The sequence below is a fragment of the Nycticebus coucang genome, chromosome 1, assembly GCF_027406575.1.
Source record: "Nycticebus coucang isolate mNycCou1 chromosome 1, mNycCou1.pri, whole genome shotgun sequence".
NCBI classification, from domain to species: domain Eukaryota; kingdom Metazoa; phylum Chordata; class Mammalia; order Primates; family Lorisidae; genus Nycticebus; species Nycticebus coucang.
The window spans coordinates 5875487-5891205 of record NC_069780.1 but is presented as its reverse complement, the minus strand read 5'-3'; the positions used below and the strand labels follow the sequence as shown (position 1 = coordinate 5891205).

General features: G+C 38.9%; 2 protein-coding genes across 3 annotated transcripts in view; one reads left to right on the top strand and one right to left on the bottom strand.

The window, feature by feature from the left end:
- G3BP2 (G3BP stress granule assembly factor 2) overlaps window positions 1-6577 on the top strand; it is a 32743-nt gene extending 26166 nt beyond the window's left edge. For both annotated transcript variants that reach the window (XM_053585038.1, XM_053584957.1), the window contains 4 exons: window positions 716-818; window positions 2001-2129; window positions 2821-2939; window positions 3577-6577. In XM_053585038.1, the coding sequence (XP_053441013.1) occupies window positions 716-818; window positions 2001-2129; window positions 2821-2939; window positions 3577-3849 (624 nt within the window). In that variant the 3' untranslated portion in view covers window positions 3850-6577. The remainder of the gene's footprint in view (window positions 1-715; window positions 819-2000; window positions 2130-2820; window positions 2940-3576) is intronic.
- A 6579-nt stretch (window positions 6578-13156) lies between these two features.
- LOC128587966 (uncharacterized) lies at window positions 13157-14833 on the bottom strand. Its single transcript, XM_053594512.1, has 2 exons — window positions 14792-14833; window positions 13157-13639 (listed from the first exon to the last, which is right to left on the bottom strand). The coding sequence occupies exons 1-2, from the start codon at window positions 14831-14833 to the stop codon at window positions 13202-13204; spliced, it is 480 nt and encodes a 159-aa protein (XP_053450487.1). The 3' UTR covers window positions 13157-13201.
- Window positions 14834-15719: the final 886 nt, after the last annotated feature.

Below are 15719 nucleotides of genomic sequence, written 5' to 3'. Positions count from 1 at the left end.
AACTTTTGGAAGGCATCTTAAAATGTTCTGTTACTCCTCCATCCCACCCCACCCATGAAATTGTTGGGCTTAATACTTTAAATAAATACACGTCTTTCTTGTAAGGAGTAACAATAAGGAGCTAAAGGACTTTCTTGGCTGCTTGAGATGCTGCATACAAGTTCCTATGAGTTTGTATCTTTTTAACATGCTTTTAAACTTAAAGGTAGCATTTTTGGGTGCTGGAGTAAACTATTAAAATATTGATTTTAAGATTATGGGATTTAGAAAATATTATTGAGCACTATTACATTGAAGGGCAGCAGACTAGATATTTAGAAATTATGTGTCATATATTCTTGTCTAAGATAAAAATGGCTTTTAATTTTTTATTTACATGGAGCAGCTCATCTTGCATTTTTGTGGTTTTTGTAGCAATACCTTTTATACTGTGTTAGTGTTGCTATAACTTGAATTGCTTGAATGAAAAATGTGATTATAAAAACCCACTTACTGTGAGTTACAGAGCCTTGAATGGGAACACAAAACCTACCCTACAGTCCTAGATTGGTACAGAATATCTTTGTAAAAATTTCTTTTTCACATACATAGGACACTATGTTTAAAACATTTCTAAACTTAAAATTACCATTATGCTTGCTAGTGACTTGTTGATAGTTACGTTAGTTGGTTTTTGTACTTTTTTTTATAATCTGTTTTTTCCCTTTTATTTTAGCCAAGAGTTGAAGCAAAACCAGAAGTTCAGTCTCAGCCACCTCGTGTGCGTGAACAACGGCCTAGAGAACGACCTGGTTTCCCTCCTAGAGGACCGAGACCAGGTGAGTCAGCCCCTCATGCCCTTTTAGCATTTAGTACTTGTAATGTCAGAAAAGACAACTTTAAAGAAGACATGTATTTTATATATAAATCTGTGGTATCAAATTGCTTAAATATGTGAGTTACCTGCACAACCCAATTTAAGGGGAAGATTTGTTGAAATGCTGTGGACACATGTGTTTCCAAGGTATAAAAGGCTTTACAGACAAGTTTTATTTTATTTATTGTCACTAGTCTTAGGAATTCAACACCTAGCTGCCAGTAAGCTAACCTACTCTCTTACTTAGCACCTTTATCTTTTCACAGATAAATACCAAGCACACCCTGATTCTTCTTATTTTGATTGTCTTAGGTATTTAGTAAGTTGCCATGATTTTTGACTTACTTATATTGTTAGCTAATATTATATGTGGCACCTGTATTTGAATTCTGTAAGAATGTTTAGATTGCTTTTGGGAGAAGGTGGAAGATAGTAGACATCAAATTTACGATGTTATTATTCCCCCAAAATAAAATAAGTCATGTTGCTAAGCCAGAAGTCATAGCTTAGCACACTGTTTGAATTTATAATATTGAATGAAACCCTTAATTCTGAACTTTTATGCTTTTCAGTTACTAGACAAATTTTTCTTATGTGATGTGTATTTACCTCATTGTTCTTGGGTTGTGTGTGTGAGAGAGAGACAGAGAGAGAGAGAATCCTAATGTTGTATGTATAAAAGACTATGTAGTAAAGGAGATATTATTGCTGTTACAATTTACTGATTGGGCTACAATGTCATCAGACTACCAAAGATTAAGTCATTTGTGACTTTCAAAAGACTAAGCACATATTTACTAGAAATGTGCTTCAGTATCTGGTTAGTTCCTGGTTGATGGCAAGTTTGGTTAAAGAGGATTACCTGTACTTATTATTTGACTTTTGTATAATCAGACCAGTAGATGCATTACAGAAGAGATTTTAGCAAGCAAGTTAATAACCACCCTTTAGTGTTACACATACTGTCTTCTCACTTCCTAATAATAGGCACTTCTGCCCGCTTTTCAAGGAGCTTACCTGGTCTTATTACTAAAGTGAAACAAGAGTATCATTGTTAAATGATTTTTTTTTTTACATTCATTGCTTTGCACTAGTTTTTATGTGATATTGTAAACACTAGTATCTGCGCTGTGTCTATTCTCAGGTAGAGGAGATATGGAACAGAATGACTCTGACAACCGTAGGATTATTCGCTATCCAGATAGTCATCAACTCTTTGTTGGTAACTTGCCACATGATATTGATGAATATGAACTGAAAGAATTCTTCATGAGTAAGTGGTTTATTTTGCTTTTAAAAAAAATTAAGCAGAAAGCATACAGAACTTTTTCATAACATAACTGACATTTTAAAAATATTTAGCTCTTTACTCTGTCCAACTACCTTGTCACCTTAATCAGAAAGGAGTAGATTAGATACAATATCTCTCAGTGACTCCTTTGTACTGACTCAGCCATGGTCAGTAGAGGCCGGAAAAAAAAAAACACCTGGATGAATCAGTGTTAAATAGAGAGATGGGACTCATTTGGCAAATGATTCAGCATATTATTAGTTTTTCTATGGAAAAAATTTTCCTATGGAAGGGCTGACGCAGAGGAGAAAGGTAATAAAACAGGCAAACGAGCTGTTGGTATCTTAAGTGATCACCCATCAGGGATGTCCAACCTGAGCACCACATGCTCCTCATTTTCTGACTGTTTTTGCTTATCTGTGGTGTCAAATTATGTCATGGACCATTTTTGTGCTAATCAGCTTTCTTTAGCATTTGTATGCTTAACGTGTGGCCCAAGACAAACTTTTTTTCCAGTGTGTGGGAGAGGGGGGAAAAAAGTTGGACGTCCCTGGTACGGAATGGATGTACTTCAGCTTTTATTTTTCAAGTGGATCAAGGAGCTAGAATAATTAAAAGCATCAAAATATTCTGTTAAAATACTTAAACTTTGGTGTAATGTATATTTTCACAGGTTTTGGAAACGTTGTGGAACTTCGCATCAATACCAAGGGTGTTGGGGGAAAGCTTCCAAATTTTGGTTTTGTGGTTTTTGATGACTCTGAACCAGTTCAGAGAATCTTAATTGCAAAAGTAAGTGATTTAAAGGGCATAAGTCAAGAATTTATTATTTCTGTTGTATATAATACTAATTTGGTACACTTAAGCCACACAAAATTTTGTTTTTAATGATAAAGCTAAAAATAGTTCAGTATGAAATGGTATTTATGCAAAGAATAAAGAGTTATTAATTTATTTGATTTTATTTTATTGAGTCAGAGTCTCACTCTCTTGACTCAAGCTACAGTGCCTAGCTCACAACAACCTCAAACTCCTGGGTTCAAGCAATCCTCCTGCCTCAGCCTCCCAAGTAGTTGGGACTATAGGTGTGCACCACCATGCCCAGCTAGTTTTTCTTTTTTTTTAGTAGAGAAGGTATCTTGCTGTTGTTCAAGCTGATCTCAAACTCCTGAGCTCAAGGGATCCTCCCAGACTATTAGGATCATAGGTGTGAGCCACTGCATCCCTTCATGATTTAGTGATTTTTAGTCTTAAGATGTGGATTCTTTTAGATTACATATTAGCTCTGTGGAAGAAGGTTGAAAAGATTGCTTATTAAGAATGTCATGAAAGTTTTATTTCTAAGACTTTCTAACTTATCTGTGCAAGTTAATAACATTTTTATTGTTGTCTAACCTGCATATGTAAATATTTTTCTTCTCTTTCAAAGCCAATTATGTTTCGAGGGGAAGTACGTTTAAATGTGGAAGAGAAAAAAACAAGAGCTGCAAGAGAGCGAGAAACGAGAGGTGGTGGTGATGATCGCAGGGATATTAGGCGCAATGATCGAGGTCCTGGTGGTCCACGTGGAATAGTGGGTGGTGGAATGATGCGTGATCGTGATGGACGAGGACCTCCTCCCAGGGGTGGCATGGCACAGAAACTTGGCTCTGGAAGAGGAACCGGGCAAATGGAAGGCCGCTTCACAGGACAGCGTCGCTGAAGCTCCACTGTTGGCAGAGTCTTGGCAGTGGTACATTATTCATCGTGTTTGCATTCTTGTTAATTTTTTTTGGCTTTGGAATGTGACACAGCCTTTTTGATCATTTCTTTGATGTGAAAAGCATCTTTTGGTTATCAGTTAAATTGAGGTGGACGTTATTTCCCCAATTTCACAACAGGATTCATATTGTTAATTTATAAATCTAGACTTGGAGAATTAAGGACTAAGAAATGACCATATCTTAAACTATCTACAAAAATGAACTTAAAAGGACATGCCCACTGAATTCAGGTCCTTTGAGTCAAAAAAAAAAAAATCTTCTGCTGCACATTTTGTTTAAGTGTTACTGTTTTCTGCCTGTTAATGTTGGAAACACAATAGTGCGATTTGTGCAATTGGAGAATCTTGCCTTTTTTCTTGGCTCCCCCCAAAAATACAAACCAACAGAAACTTGTTATGCACTCATCAAAATGCGCTAATGGGTACTCTGAACTCATTAACATGACATCTGCAACAGGAGGCAACAGGGGAAAAAAAATCTTTCATCTTTTCCAGTAGAGAATAGTTTGTGAAACGATGAGGGCATTTTATCTGCTTGCTGTGACCAGCGTGTGTACACATAATCTTAACAAGACTACAAGTATATTCCAGAAGGAAATCATTTAGTTACGAACTAATAACAAAAATCAGAACTTCAAATGCTTTGGTCTTGAATAATAGACCAGATTTAATAGCTCCCTATCTAAGATTTTCTACCTGCCCTTCTTCAACAGGGATGGCTGGCTGCTCAACACACTCCTTCTCCCCCTCTTTCCTTTCTTTTTAAGCTGTGTACAGTGAAAATTGTCTTTGCTGTATTTTCGTTCTCTGGTAATGTAATAAGCATGATGGTGCCTTCTATTAATACATCATTCCAGTCTTGCTGGTAATTTTGTACAGTATAGTGTATGAATCGCTGTGCTGCAAAGCCAGACAGCTGCAAAATGTTGAAAAATCATTGAAGTGTATAAAAATTGCAGTATCTTTAAAATCAGTAAAATGGACTAGCATATTATTTATCTTGTTCTTCAGTTAACAACTTTGTGTTCTCTGTGGGAGGGAGGGAGTCGTGTGTGTTTGGGAGGGAGAGGGAAGAAGGAAGTCAGTTATTTGAGTTAAGTCTCTAGTTGACTTTTCTCCTAGCTTGAATGTGAACATTGACACGTCACTTCAGTGCTTGGAAAAGTCAGTCAACTTCACGTACATTTTTAGTGACATTTTAAAAGCAGTCAGATTCCTTAACTGGCATGTAAACCTGAGGTGAGGATACTGCAATTTTCAGAGAAAAGAACAGCAGCTCTTAAGTGTTTGCATTTTCTATTGGGGGGGCAGGGAACTATCATTCATTTTGCACAATTCTTGAACTGATGTCAGCACCCGAGTGGCGCCTGAATTTAAGTCTGGGACGACATCTTTTATTTTTACATGAATCTTTAAACAGGTCTATGAGCAAAGTTTGTAGCTGCTGAATTACTGTCTGTCTTTTTAGCTAGTTCCGATAAACCGCAAGTATGGCAAAGCTTATCCAATTTTATGCTTGGAGCAATCAGTATATACCAGTTTCTGATGTTTCAGGCAAGATGCTGGGTAAATAAGTGTGACCACTGAAAGCTGCTTGTTAGCATGGAAGACTTCTCCATTCTATCTTAAAATAAACAAAATATGCACTTGACCTGGTAGCAAATTGGTTCTGAATTATGCAACTGTTTGCTATTTAGTAAACTAGCAAATGATGCACATTTTGTTTTTCATGTGCTGGGCAGTATAAGTAAAATTAAATCTTTCTCCTTTCCTTAAATGAGGTCTTCCATGTTTGAGGAAAAGTCTTGCACTATTGCATATATTTGGGGGACACAGATTTTCATAGTTTCCATTTTGGGGAGGCTTAAAGATTTTTTTGTTTGTTTCAAACAGTTTTATACTTTCTGATGTATAGTACTTGAAATTCTTAGCAGAAAATTACTTTGGAATTTTGAAGCCTTTATTCAGACTACATTTAAATAAGTGGTTGTTTTCTTGTCATTGTTTTTCCCCCAAGTGTATTTTTTCTCTATTCTATTTCGTTGTATGTATATGTGTGTGTATATATATACATATATGTGTATGTGTGTATGTATATATATATTCACATATATATGTGTGTGTGTATATATATATATATATATATATATATATATATATATGAAATTTCCAATCTGGGATATTGCCCTGCCACCCATGAAAACCATTCTGGCACCAAAAGTGATGACAAATGTTGAGTGTAATTGAAAAGCAGAGCAAAGAGCCGTTCAGTGTCAGCCTTTACACACCATGAGTAAAACATTAAACATCATGTGGAGAAGTTTACATGGTGATCGTTCACCTGCAGTACTGTGGACTTTTAACTTTTCGTCCCCGTTTCAGTGAAACAGAGTAAAAATATTCATCTACCATTACTGTTATTTGCTGATTTTATTTCATTTTTGATGGTAATATTCTATCCTTATGACACTATTGCAACCAAATTGGCTTTACCATCTTGGCTTTAGTAGGTATAGAAGACAATGGATTACCATCTTTATTGCTGTAATGTGTTAAGCATTATATGCTAGTAGAACCTAGTTTAATTGTTTCAGGTGGAGTATTCTTTGAGTTTCCATTTTGAATGTGTTTGGACTAAACAAACAATAAACTACTGATGTCTGCAGCATTTATCTATGTCCCTAATTTAATGTGTAGCTCTCATGTTCCCAAATGTTTCCTTCCGCTTGCTTTTCATACAGTCTACGTGGAAATAAGAAATTATTCTAAAACCAGCTACTTATTTGTCAAATTTGGTGTATAAAACATTTAAGTAAATCAAACATAGTTAGAGATCTATTCCAGTCTAGTTAGATACCTGATACACAAGTTGAATATTAGAACGCAATAATAGGTGACAAGAACAGTGAAAATGATCTAAAGCAACTACTAAACATTTTTTCTAAACCGTCTTGGATTTTCTAAAGGATTTCTACTTTGTGTCTCAAGGAGACAAAGGAAGGGATGAGAAGATTGTGGTTATCTGTAGTTATGGACATGACCTAAGTTAAGAAACTTACCGAGCACTACAAGAAAAGGAAAAAGTGATCAGTCATATTTAGTTGTACTTTCAGTAAGAAATGAGGTCCCAGCAGCGCCTGTGGCTCAAAGGAGTAGGACGCTGGCCCCATATGCCAGAGGTGGTGGGTTCAAACCCAGCCCTGGCCAAAAACTGCAAAAAAAAAAAAAAAGAAAAGGAAATGAGGTCCCAACAGATACGTATTTTAGAACTTGAAACTTTTCCTTCCTTGAAGGAGATGATATAGATGAATTTTTCTTGATAATACATTCATAAGACTAAGATTCATAAATTTCCACAAATTTGTGTGGGAGAGAACCAGAATAATCATTTTTAAATATCCTTAAGGAAGTAAGACTTAAAATTGTTGTTAAGTGGGCTTGGCACCTGTAGCTCAGTGGTTAGGATGCCGGTCACATACACTGGGGCTGGCGGGTTCAAGCCTGGCCCAGGCCTGCTAAACAACAGCGACAAATTTAAAAATACACATATATAGCCAGGCTACTTGGGAGGTTGAGAGAGAATCAACTTAAGCCCAAGAGTTTGAGGTTGCTGTGAGCTGTGACGCCATGGCATTCTACCAAGGGTGACATAGTGAGACCCTCAAAAAAAAAAAAACCCCAAAAGCAAACAACTATTGTAAGTATATGTTAAGCTTACTTTTAATTACAATTATAAAAATGTCAGACTTTATTGGCTATGGTAAAATAGTTTTTAAAGGAGATAAAATGTATATACCACCCACACTGTTGGAAATAGACCCAGATTTGAAAAAGCAAATTATTACTTGGTCCAGGAAATGTATACAGAACAAAATAACTAAAAACTTTACCCACTCAGGAGGTTGACTTGCTTATCTTACCTACAATTCAGTAAAGATGCTTGATTTTTTAAAAATTCTGTTAAAAGGACTTTATTTAGTAGCAGTTTGTGTTTTGATCAGTTGATGCTAGAGTTCTAATTTATTTTAAATGCTAGATAAATGAATAATTAAGTCATGAAAGATTTCCTTTTGTGGTAGGTTTCAGTAGGTAGGTTTACATAGAAGTCGTTTAAAATCATTTGCAACATTCAGTGAAATAATTCTTTAATACTGAAGTTACTGGTTTTGACAAATAGGAATGAAAATCTTCAAATCTATCATGTAGCATGTATGCACATTGTATTTAGCAAAGTCTATTTTTACCATTACCAAATAATTGGGTAAAACACTGTAAATACAGATTCAGAATTAACCACAGATTTTTAGCCTTCGTTAGTCACCAAATTAACTGATCTTTGCCTTTGACCTCTAGGGTTTTTATAAAGCTGGCTGCCTCCTTTTATTTATGGGACATTTGTGTTCTTTTAGCCACTATTTCCTATTGTCAACCGTACCCTCCCCGTCCCTTCTATTCCTAGTCTGTTACTTTTCCCACAAGCTTTCTTTGGGTGGTTTTATTTAGGTCGTGTATTACCTTGGTTTTAATACACAGTATATTATCCATTCAGTAAATTCTACGTGGTACATAATGGTCAAGACTGTGACTTTGGAGATAGCTTGGGCTTGAGTGGCAGCTCTGCTCCACCATGGTAAGCCTTTTTCTGTGCCTGTCCCTCATTTGTAAAATGAGATGAATGATTGTGAGGAGTCGGTGTGTTAATATTTAAAGGACCTGAAATAGTGTCCTGGCTGGCAGTGTTAGCTGTTAATCACTACTGAGTCAGCTGTATTTATACTGTGTACCTACCCACTGTTTCAAAGGTATCTTTTTTTAATCCTTTTGGCCATATCCCCTTTGAAGCACCAGATAATTCAAAATGAGAAAGTCTAAAACAAGTGTATTTTTTTCCCTAAGTGACTTAACATATACTTGTCTCTATAGTAATGAACATCTCCATTTTCTAGATCTATTTCATCAGCCTAGAAATTTTTGGTGTTTGATGTGTTCCACCCAGTATTTTCTCTTTATTTCCTTCCTTCATTGTCCATTTTCCAGGCTAAAAGGAGACTTAATTCATGTTATTCTGATAAAACTTACACTGGTCCACTGGATCATTCGATTCATTTGTTAACTATTTTGTTTCAAAATGCCAGGCACTGTTCTAGGTGCTGTTAATGAATGGCAAATTAGGCCAGGCATCGTGGCTCATACCTGTAATCCCAGCACTTGTGAGGCCAAGGCGGGTGGATTGCTGACCTCACAGGTTCAAGACCAGCTAAGATTCCCTGCTATTAAAAAGGACCGGGAGGCCCTGTGGTGAGAATGAGTTGGGTACATCCTTAAGAAGGTAGCTAAGGGGCAGACATTAAAGGGTCCCTTGTCCTCAAGGACGTTGGTCTTTGTCCCAACAGCAATAGGAAGTAGTTGATTTTTTAGCAGGTGAGTAGGTGCAATGGGAAGTAATGGAGGCAAAATTCTACTTTGAAATGTCTAGCCACAGAGTAAGCAAATTGGGAATTCAATAATAAATTGGAGTAAACCAGGTAAAAATGATGTAGTATTTCAGTCGAGAGCTATGATAGAGTGGCAGCATTAGAAATCTAAAGAAATAGATGAGTTTGAAGGATTTGAAAGTAAAGGTAAGACTGCCAGGTCTTGGTGGGGTGAAGGGTGGTATCAAAGAAGAATCTCACTTGTATAATTCAAGAGGTAGAATCGTATGTGAATGATTGGGAACACAAGGGGAGGGAATAAAACTTTGAAGGAGGGGGCTGAGGAGTGCTAGGAAAATCATCTGTGGGATTTATGGGCTGTGCTTGAAAAGATCAGGTCAGCTAGGGATGTATGTATTTTGTGCATTGTGTTTGATTCTTTTGGCTTGTGCCTTTTTATTTTGAAAACAGTACATGAAAACTTTTATTTTACCAACATTTCTTTTTGTTTAAATAACATGCTGTGCACATGAAGAAAATATAGATGATCCACAAGAATGAACTCTCACAATGTGACCCTGTAGATGGTCCCCTATAAATACCCTGGTATATGTGTATTTTTTTCAAATTACATTTTTATATTCACTTTTCATGAAGACAAACCATTGGATAGTGTTTATCAAATGCTCACTGAGCACTGTTTGTGCTATTAAAGGTACATGAGTGAATATACAAAGCCCTTGGTCTCCCAGAGCTGTTACTTGGTGATGGAATAGTAGTTGCAAATGCTACATGTAAAGCATTAAAATGAGATTGAGTACAAAGTCCCTAAGTGGCAACTTTAACTGGAGTTCTCCAGTCACCCATTCTGTAAAATTGGTTTGAAGGACAACTATAAGAGAGTGGGTGGAGTGAGTCAGGAAGTGGCGAAATGGTGAGAGGTGAGGTAGACTAGATCACATCATATTGCTAGCCAGTATTTCTCAAGACCTGCATTTTTTGGAGATAGTGTCACTCACCCTGGGTAGAGTGCCATGGCATCATAGTTCATGGCAACCTCAAACTCTTGGGTTCAAGCGAGCTCCTGCCTCAGCCTCTCAAGTAACTGAGAATACAGGTACCCACCACCATGCCTGGCTAGTTTTTCTATTTTTAGTAGAAATGGGGTCCTGCTCTTGTTGGGCTGGTCTTGAATTTCTGAGCTCAAGCAATTATCTGCCTTGGCCTCCCTGAGTGTTAGGATTACAGGTGCGAGCTGCTGTACCGGGACTTGCCATCTCCTTTCATCACCACGCCAGCATCTCCAGTCATTATTCATCTTCTATATTCTTCTCCATGTTAGCCCTGTGGTCTTGGACAAGTAGCTGACCCTGCTGTGCCTGAGTTAATGTATCTGTAAAATAAATTGTACTACTCCTCATAGGATTACTTAGGCGTTCTGCCTAGAACAAATTGGGACTGACACCACTAGTTTGCTGCCTCTCTCCCTCAACAAACACACATTTCCTAATAGTAGGTTGTGCCTGTCATACTAGACAGGTTTTTGGCATATGTTAAATGCTAATAAATATTCACTCACATTACTCTGTAAGTTCTCACTTGTTTCACACATTTGTTACTATTTGTGACTACTTTGAAGCACCACTCTAAAAGTTATACCAAAAGCCTCATCTCCATGTCAAGCAGCTTTTTGTTTAACCTCCCCCAAGCTTCAGTTCACCTCTTAAAAAGCAAACCAAGTTTAGTAAGTTATCAAAATAAAAGGTATAGCATGTGTGTAAAAACAGGCCCTCAAAAAATTCCTTTTTCTAAGCTCATGTAGACTCATGATACATCAGCTATTTCACTTCTGTTCTGAGTCTCTACTCTGCCTTATTACTTAATGTGTGTTTCCTCAACGTAGTTCCTGATTAAGGGATCCTTAATTTTCAGGCTGCTAGTGCTGGAGGCTGTAATTTAACAATTTTCTAAAATAAAGCCAGAATAAAAATGGACTGCATTCAAAGCGTAAATTTCTGCTGTTTAGAACTCATTTTCTAAAATTAATTAGATCCATAAGTTGATTTTCAACATGGCTAATCGAATATTTCAAGTTGTATACTAGAGTGCCTATGGTCTCTTTTCTGAGCCTCCATCTCAGCTATAAAAAAGATCAGCTACACTTAGTTTGCCTGAATAGTAAATCAAATGCTGTTTCTTTCCCTCAGATCCAACAGTCCCAACGCTTCAGTGCTCCTCTCATTCTGTCGCCACCTACACTCAATACAGCATGTTTTATCACGCCCCTGCCCATGTTCTCCTTAATGGCTTCCTATTAGAATTAGAAGAAATTTATTAGAAAACAATTCAGCTAAACTTGACAAAGTAAGTGATATATTGTACTTTAGGTTTCCAATTTTTTTCTAATAAAAATGACATTTCTTAGACACTTGGGGTTTTTACAGCTCAAGAAATGGAGGGTTGGAGTGTTATTTCTTTATTTCTTTTTGAGACAGAGAATCACTCTGGTGTCCTGAGTAGAGTGCCATGGCATCATAACTCACACTAACTTCAAACTCTTAGGCTCAAGTGATCCTCTTGCCTCAGGCTTCCAAGTAGTTGGGACTACAGGTACCCACCACAACGCCTGGCTAGTTTTTCTATTTCTTTTTTTCCTTTCCAGTTTTTTTTTTTTTGGCCAGGGCTGGGTTAATGGGTTTGAACCTGCCACCTCCTGGATATGGGGCTAGTGCCCCACTCCGTTGAGCCACAGGCGCCGTCCTAGTTTTTCTATTTTTAACAGAGATTGGGTCTTGCGCTTGCTCAAGAAGGCCTTGAACTCCTGAGGTCAGGTGATCCACCCCCCTCAGCCTCCCAGAGTGCTAGGATTATAGGCATGAGCCACTGCACCTGGCCAAATCTCTCTTTTTTGAGACAGGGTCTCACTCTGTGGTCCAGGCTAGCGGCTTCATCATAGTTCACTACAACCCCAAACTCCTGGGCTCAAGTGATCCTCCTGCCTTAGCCTCCTGAGTAGCTGGGACTACAGGTGTACATCACTATGCCCAGCTAATATTTCTACTTTTTTTATAGAGACTGATCTCTTGCTCAGGCTGGCCTAGAACTCCTGGCCTCAACCAATCCTTCCACCTCAGCCTCTCAAAGTGCTAGGATTACAGTGTTAGCCACCATGCCTGGCCCATTTTCTTAATGGAATTGTGAAATGTGTTCATAGTTGCAAGTTCTATAATATACTGATAATGATGACTAACTTGAAGATTTTATGGCCCTTTCACTCACTTGATAATTAAGGTGATGGCAAAACTCATGGTCAGGATTTCATGAAGTCTAGATGAGAGGCTTTTGTGGAGAAAGGGTGGTAAGACAATGGCCCAAGCACATTCTTTTCAGTTGTCAAAATAGAGAATGATTGTTGTGAAGAGTTTTTAAATAAACATTGCTAATGTGAGAAAAAGAATGACTATACTCTAAGCGAAAATACGTACATGCATTGAAAAAGATGAGGGAGGAAGTTGTATATTTCTTTTTTTTTTTTTAAGTCATAACCAGTTTTATTGCAAAAGGACCCTGTACACATTTATCAATTGTAGTACCTTAATAGCTACCCAACACGTCATTAACATACAGAAACATGCATCATGAGAAGCAAAAATATCACCCATCCCTTCTGCATATTAGCAACTTGTCGCTCCTGAGCAACAATGCTCACATCACTGAGGTCTGTGCACAGTCACTATTCGCATTCATCCTGAGTGAAAGATGGAATGACTTAAGTACAAATGCAACATATTATAAACAATTTCTTACCAAAAAAGTCACAAATTAAACCAAAGTATTTTACAGAATTTACTACAAAACACCATAAAAACTGCCTTCACTTAAGCTCTCTCTCCCCGTATCCGGCGAGCCAACTGGATGTCTTTGGGCATGATGGTGACACTCTCAGCGTGGATGGCACACAGATTAGTATCTTCAAACAAACCCACCAGGTGCGCTTCACTAGCCTCCTGAAGCGCACCGATGGCCGCACTCTGAAACCTCAAGTCGGTTTTGAAATCCTGGGCGATCTCCCTCACCAACGTCTGGAAAGGCAGCTTCCGAATGAGCAGCTCAGTCGATTTCTGATAACGACGAATCTCTCTGAGCGCCGCGGTGCCGGGCCTGCAGCGATGAGGTTTCTTCACCCGGCCGGTCGAGGGAGCGCTTTTCCGGGCAGCTTTGGTGGCCAGCTGTTTGCCGGGGGCTTTCCCACCAGCGGATGGCGACTGCGGCTCTTCCTTGGGTACCAGAAGCGGCGCGGCGCTCTGAGAAGTGGCCTAAAACTTCGGCGTTGGGTAAAAGAAAATGGCTCGAACCAAGGAAGTTGTATATTTCTAAACCCATCTAGTTTATTTTTTAAGATACAATTTACATACATAAAATAACTTTTAAATTGTACAATTCAGTGGGGATTTTTTTTTTGTTTGTTTGGCAGTTTTTGGCTGGGGCCGGGTTCTGAACCCACCACCTCCAGTATATGGGGCCGGCGCCCCACTCTTTAAGCCACAGGCACTGCCCGGGTTATTGTTGTTTTTTTGTGTGTGTGTGTGGTTTTTGGCCGGGGCTGGGTTTGAACCCGCCACCTCCGGAATATGGGACCAGCGCCCTACTCCTTGAGCCACAGGCACCACCCTTGTTTTTTTTTTTTTTTTTTTTTTTGAGACGAAGTTGTACTATGCTGCCCTCGGTAGAGTGTCACAGCTCACAGCAACCTCCAGCTCTTGGGCTTAAGCGATTCTCTTGCCTCAGCCTCCCAAGTAGCTGGGACTACAGGTGCCCACCACAACTCTCATCTATTTTTTTGTTGTTGTTGCAGTTGTCATTGTTTAGCAGACCCTGGCTGGGTTCCAACCTGCCAGCCCTGGAATATGAGTGGTGTCCTAACCACTGAGCTATGGGCACTGAGCCACATTCAGTGGTTTTTATTGTATTCACAAGGTTGTGTAACCATGACCATTAATTCAAGAACATTCATCACCCTGAAAAGAAACCCAGTAGTAGTCATCCCCCACTTCCCACCTACCCACAGCCCCTGGTAACTGCTAACCTACCTTCCATCTCTGTGGATTGGCCTGTGCTGGACACTTTACATAAATGGCATCATTTAGTATGTGCCTGTTTGTGTCTGCCTGCTTTCACTTAGCATAATGTTTTTGAGATTCATCTGTGTTGTAGCACTTATCAGTACTTCCTTTTCATGGTTGAGTAATACTCCATTAAATGAATATATGACATTTATTTGCTCAGCTGATAGCCATTTGGGTTGTTTCCACTTCTTGGTTATTATAAATAATATTGCTATCATTGTTGGTGTACCAGTTTTTGCATGAACATGTTTTCATTTTCCTTGGGTGTATACCTAGGAGTGGAAGTGCTGGTCCACTGCACTAGTCCTAGGCATGGAAGTGTGGTCCTTAGCCTGTTTTCACCTTTGCTTCATTGCCATCTCTTAAACGCTCCTCTCTGAACATCCATCTAATGCACTCCCACATTGTTTTCTTTTTCTTTTCTTTCTTTTTTTTTTTTGAGACAGAGCCTCAAGCTGTTGCCTCGGAGTGAGTGCTGTAACATCACAGCTCACAGCAATCTCCAACTCCTGGGCTCAAGCGATTCTCTTACCTCCGCCTCCCAAGTAGCTGAGACTACAGGCGCCCTTCACAACGCCTGGCTATTTTTTGTTTGCAGCCCTCATTGTTGTTTGGCGGGCCCAGGCTGGATTCCAACCCCACCGGGTCAGGAGTATGTGGCTGGTGCCTTAGCCACTTGAGCCACAGGCGCAGAGCCTCCCACACTGTTTTATTTAGATTTTTAGAACATTTTACTTTCTTCAGTGACTAAAAACATCTTCCACAATAGTCCCATTTGAGTAGTCATGTTAATGACTTTTGATACAGTGACCTGAAATTTCTTTGAATTCAGCTGGTAACATTTTCCACTCAACTTTAGGGGGTCCCCCAGTGTCTCTATTTTCAGTTTATTAGCTAAATGCTGTTATAATTTATCTTTCTATCAAGCTGGAACCCGTGGCAAGCCATTTCATTGGTGCTTTCTTCAGCATCCTTGATTCCTTAACTCTTTTGTTTTTATCTCCTTGTATTACCAATTCTCCATTAGAGGTAGCTTACAGAGTCTTGGTCTGTCACCTGGACTAGCTCACAGCAGCCTCAAACTCCTGGGCTCAAGTGATCCTCCTGCCTCAGCCTCCTGAGTAGCTGGGACTAAGTACACCTGAGTCCAAGTGCCCCCACAACGCCCGGCTAGTATTTCTATTTTTAGTGGAGACGGGACTCCCTTTTGCTCGGGCTGGTCTAGAAGTCTTGAGTTCAAGCGATCCGCCCGCCCCCGCCTCTCAGAGTG

Coding starts and splice junctions, on each gene's coding strand:
- LOC128587966 (XM_053594512.1), bottom strand. CDS start 14,833: ATGTTCAGAGAGGAGCGTTTAAGAGATGGCAATGAAGCAAAG. Junction 13,640..14,791: donor GAGATGGCAATGAAGCAAAG/GTGAAAACAGGC, acceptor CCGAAGTTTTAG/GCCACTTCTCAGAGCGCCGC.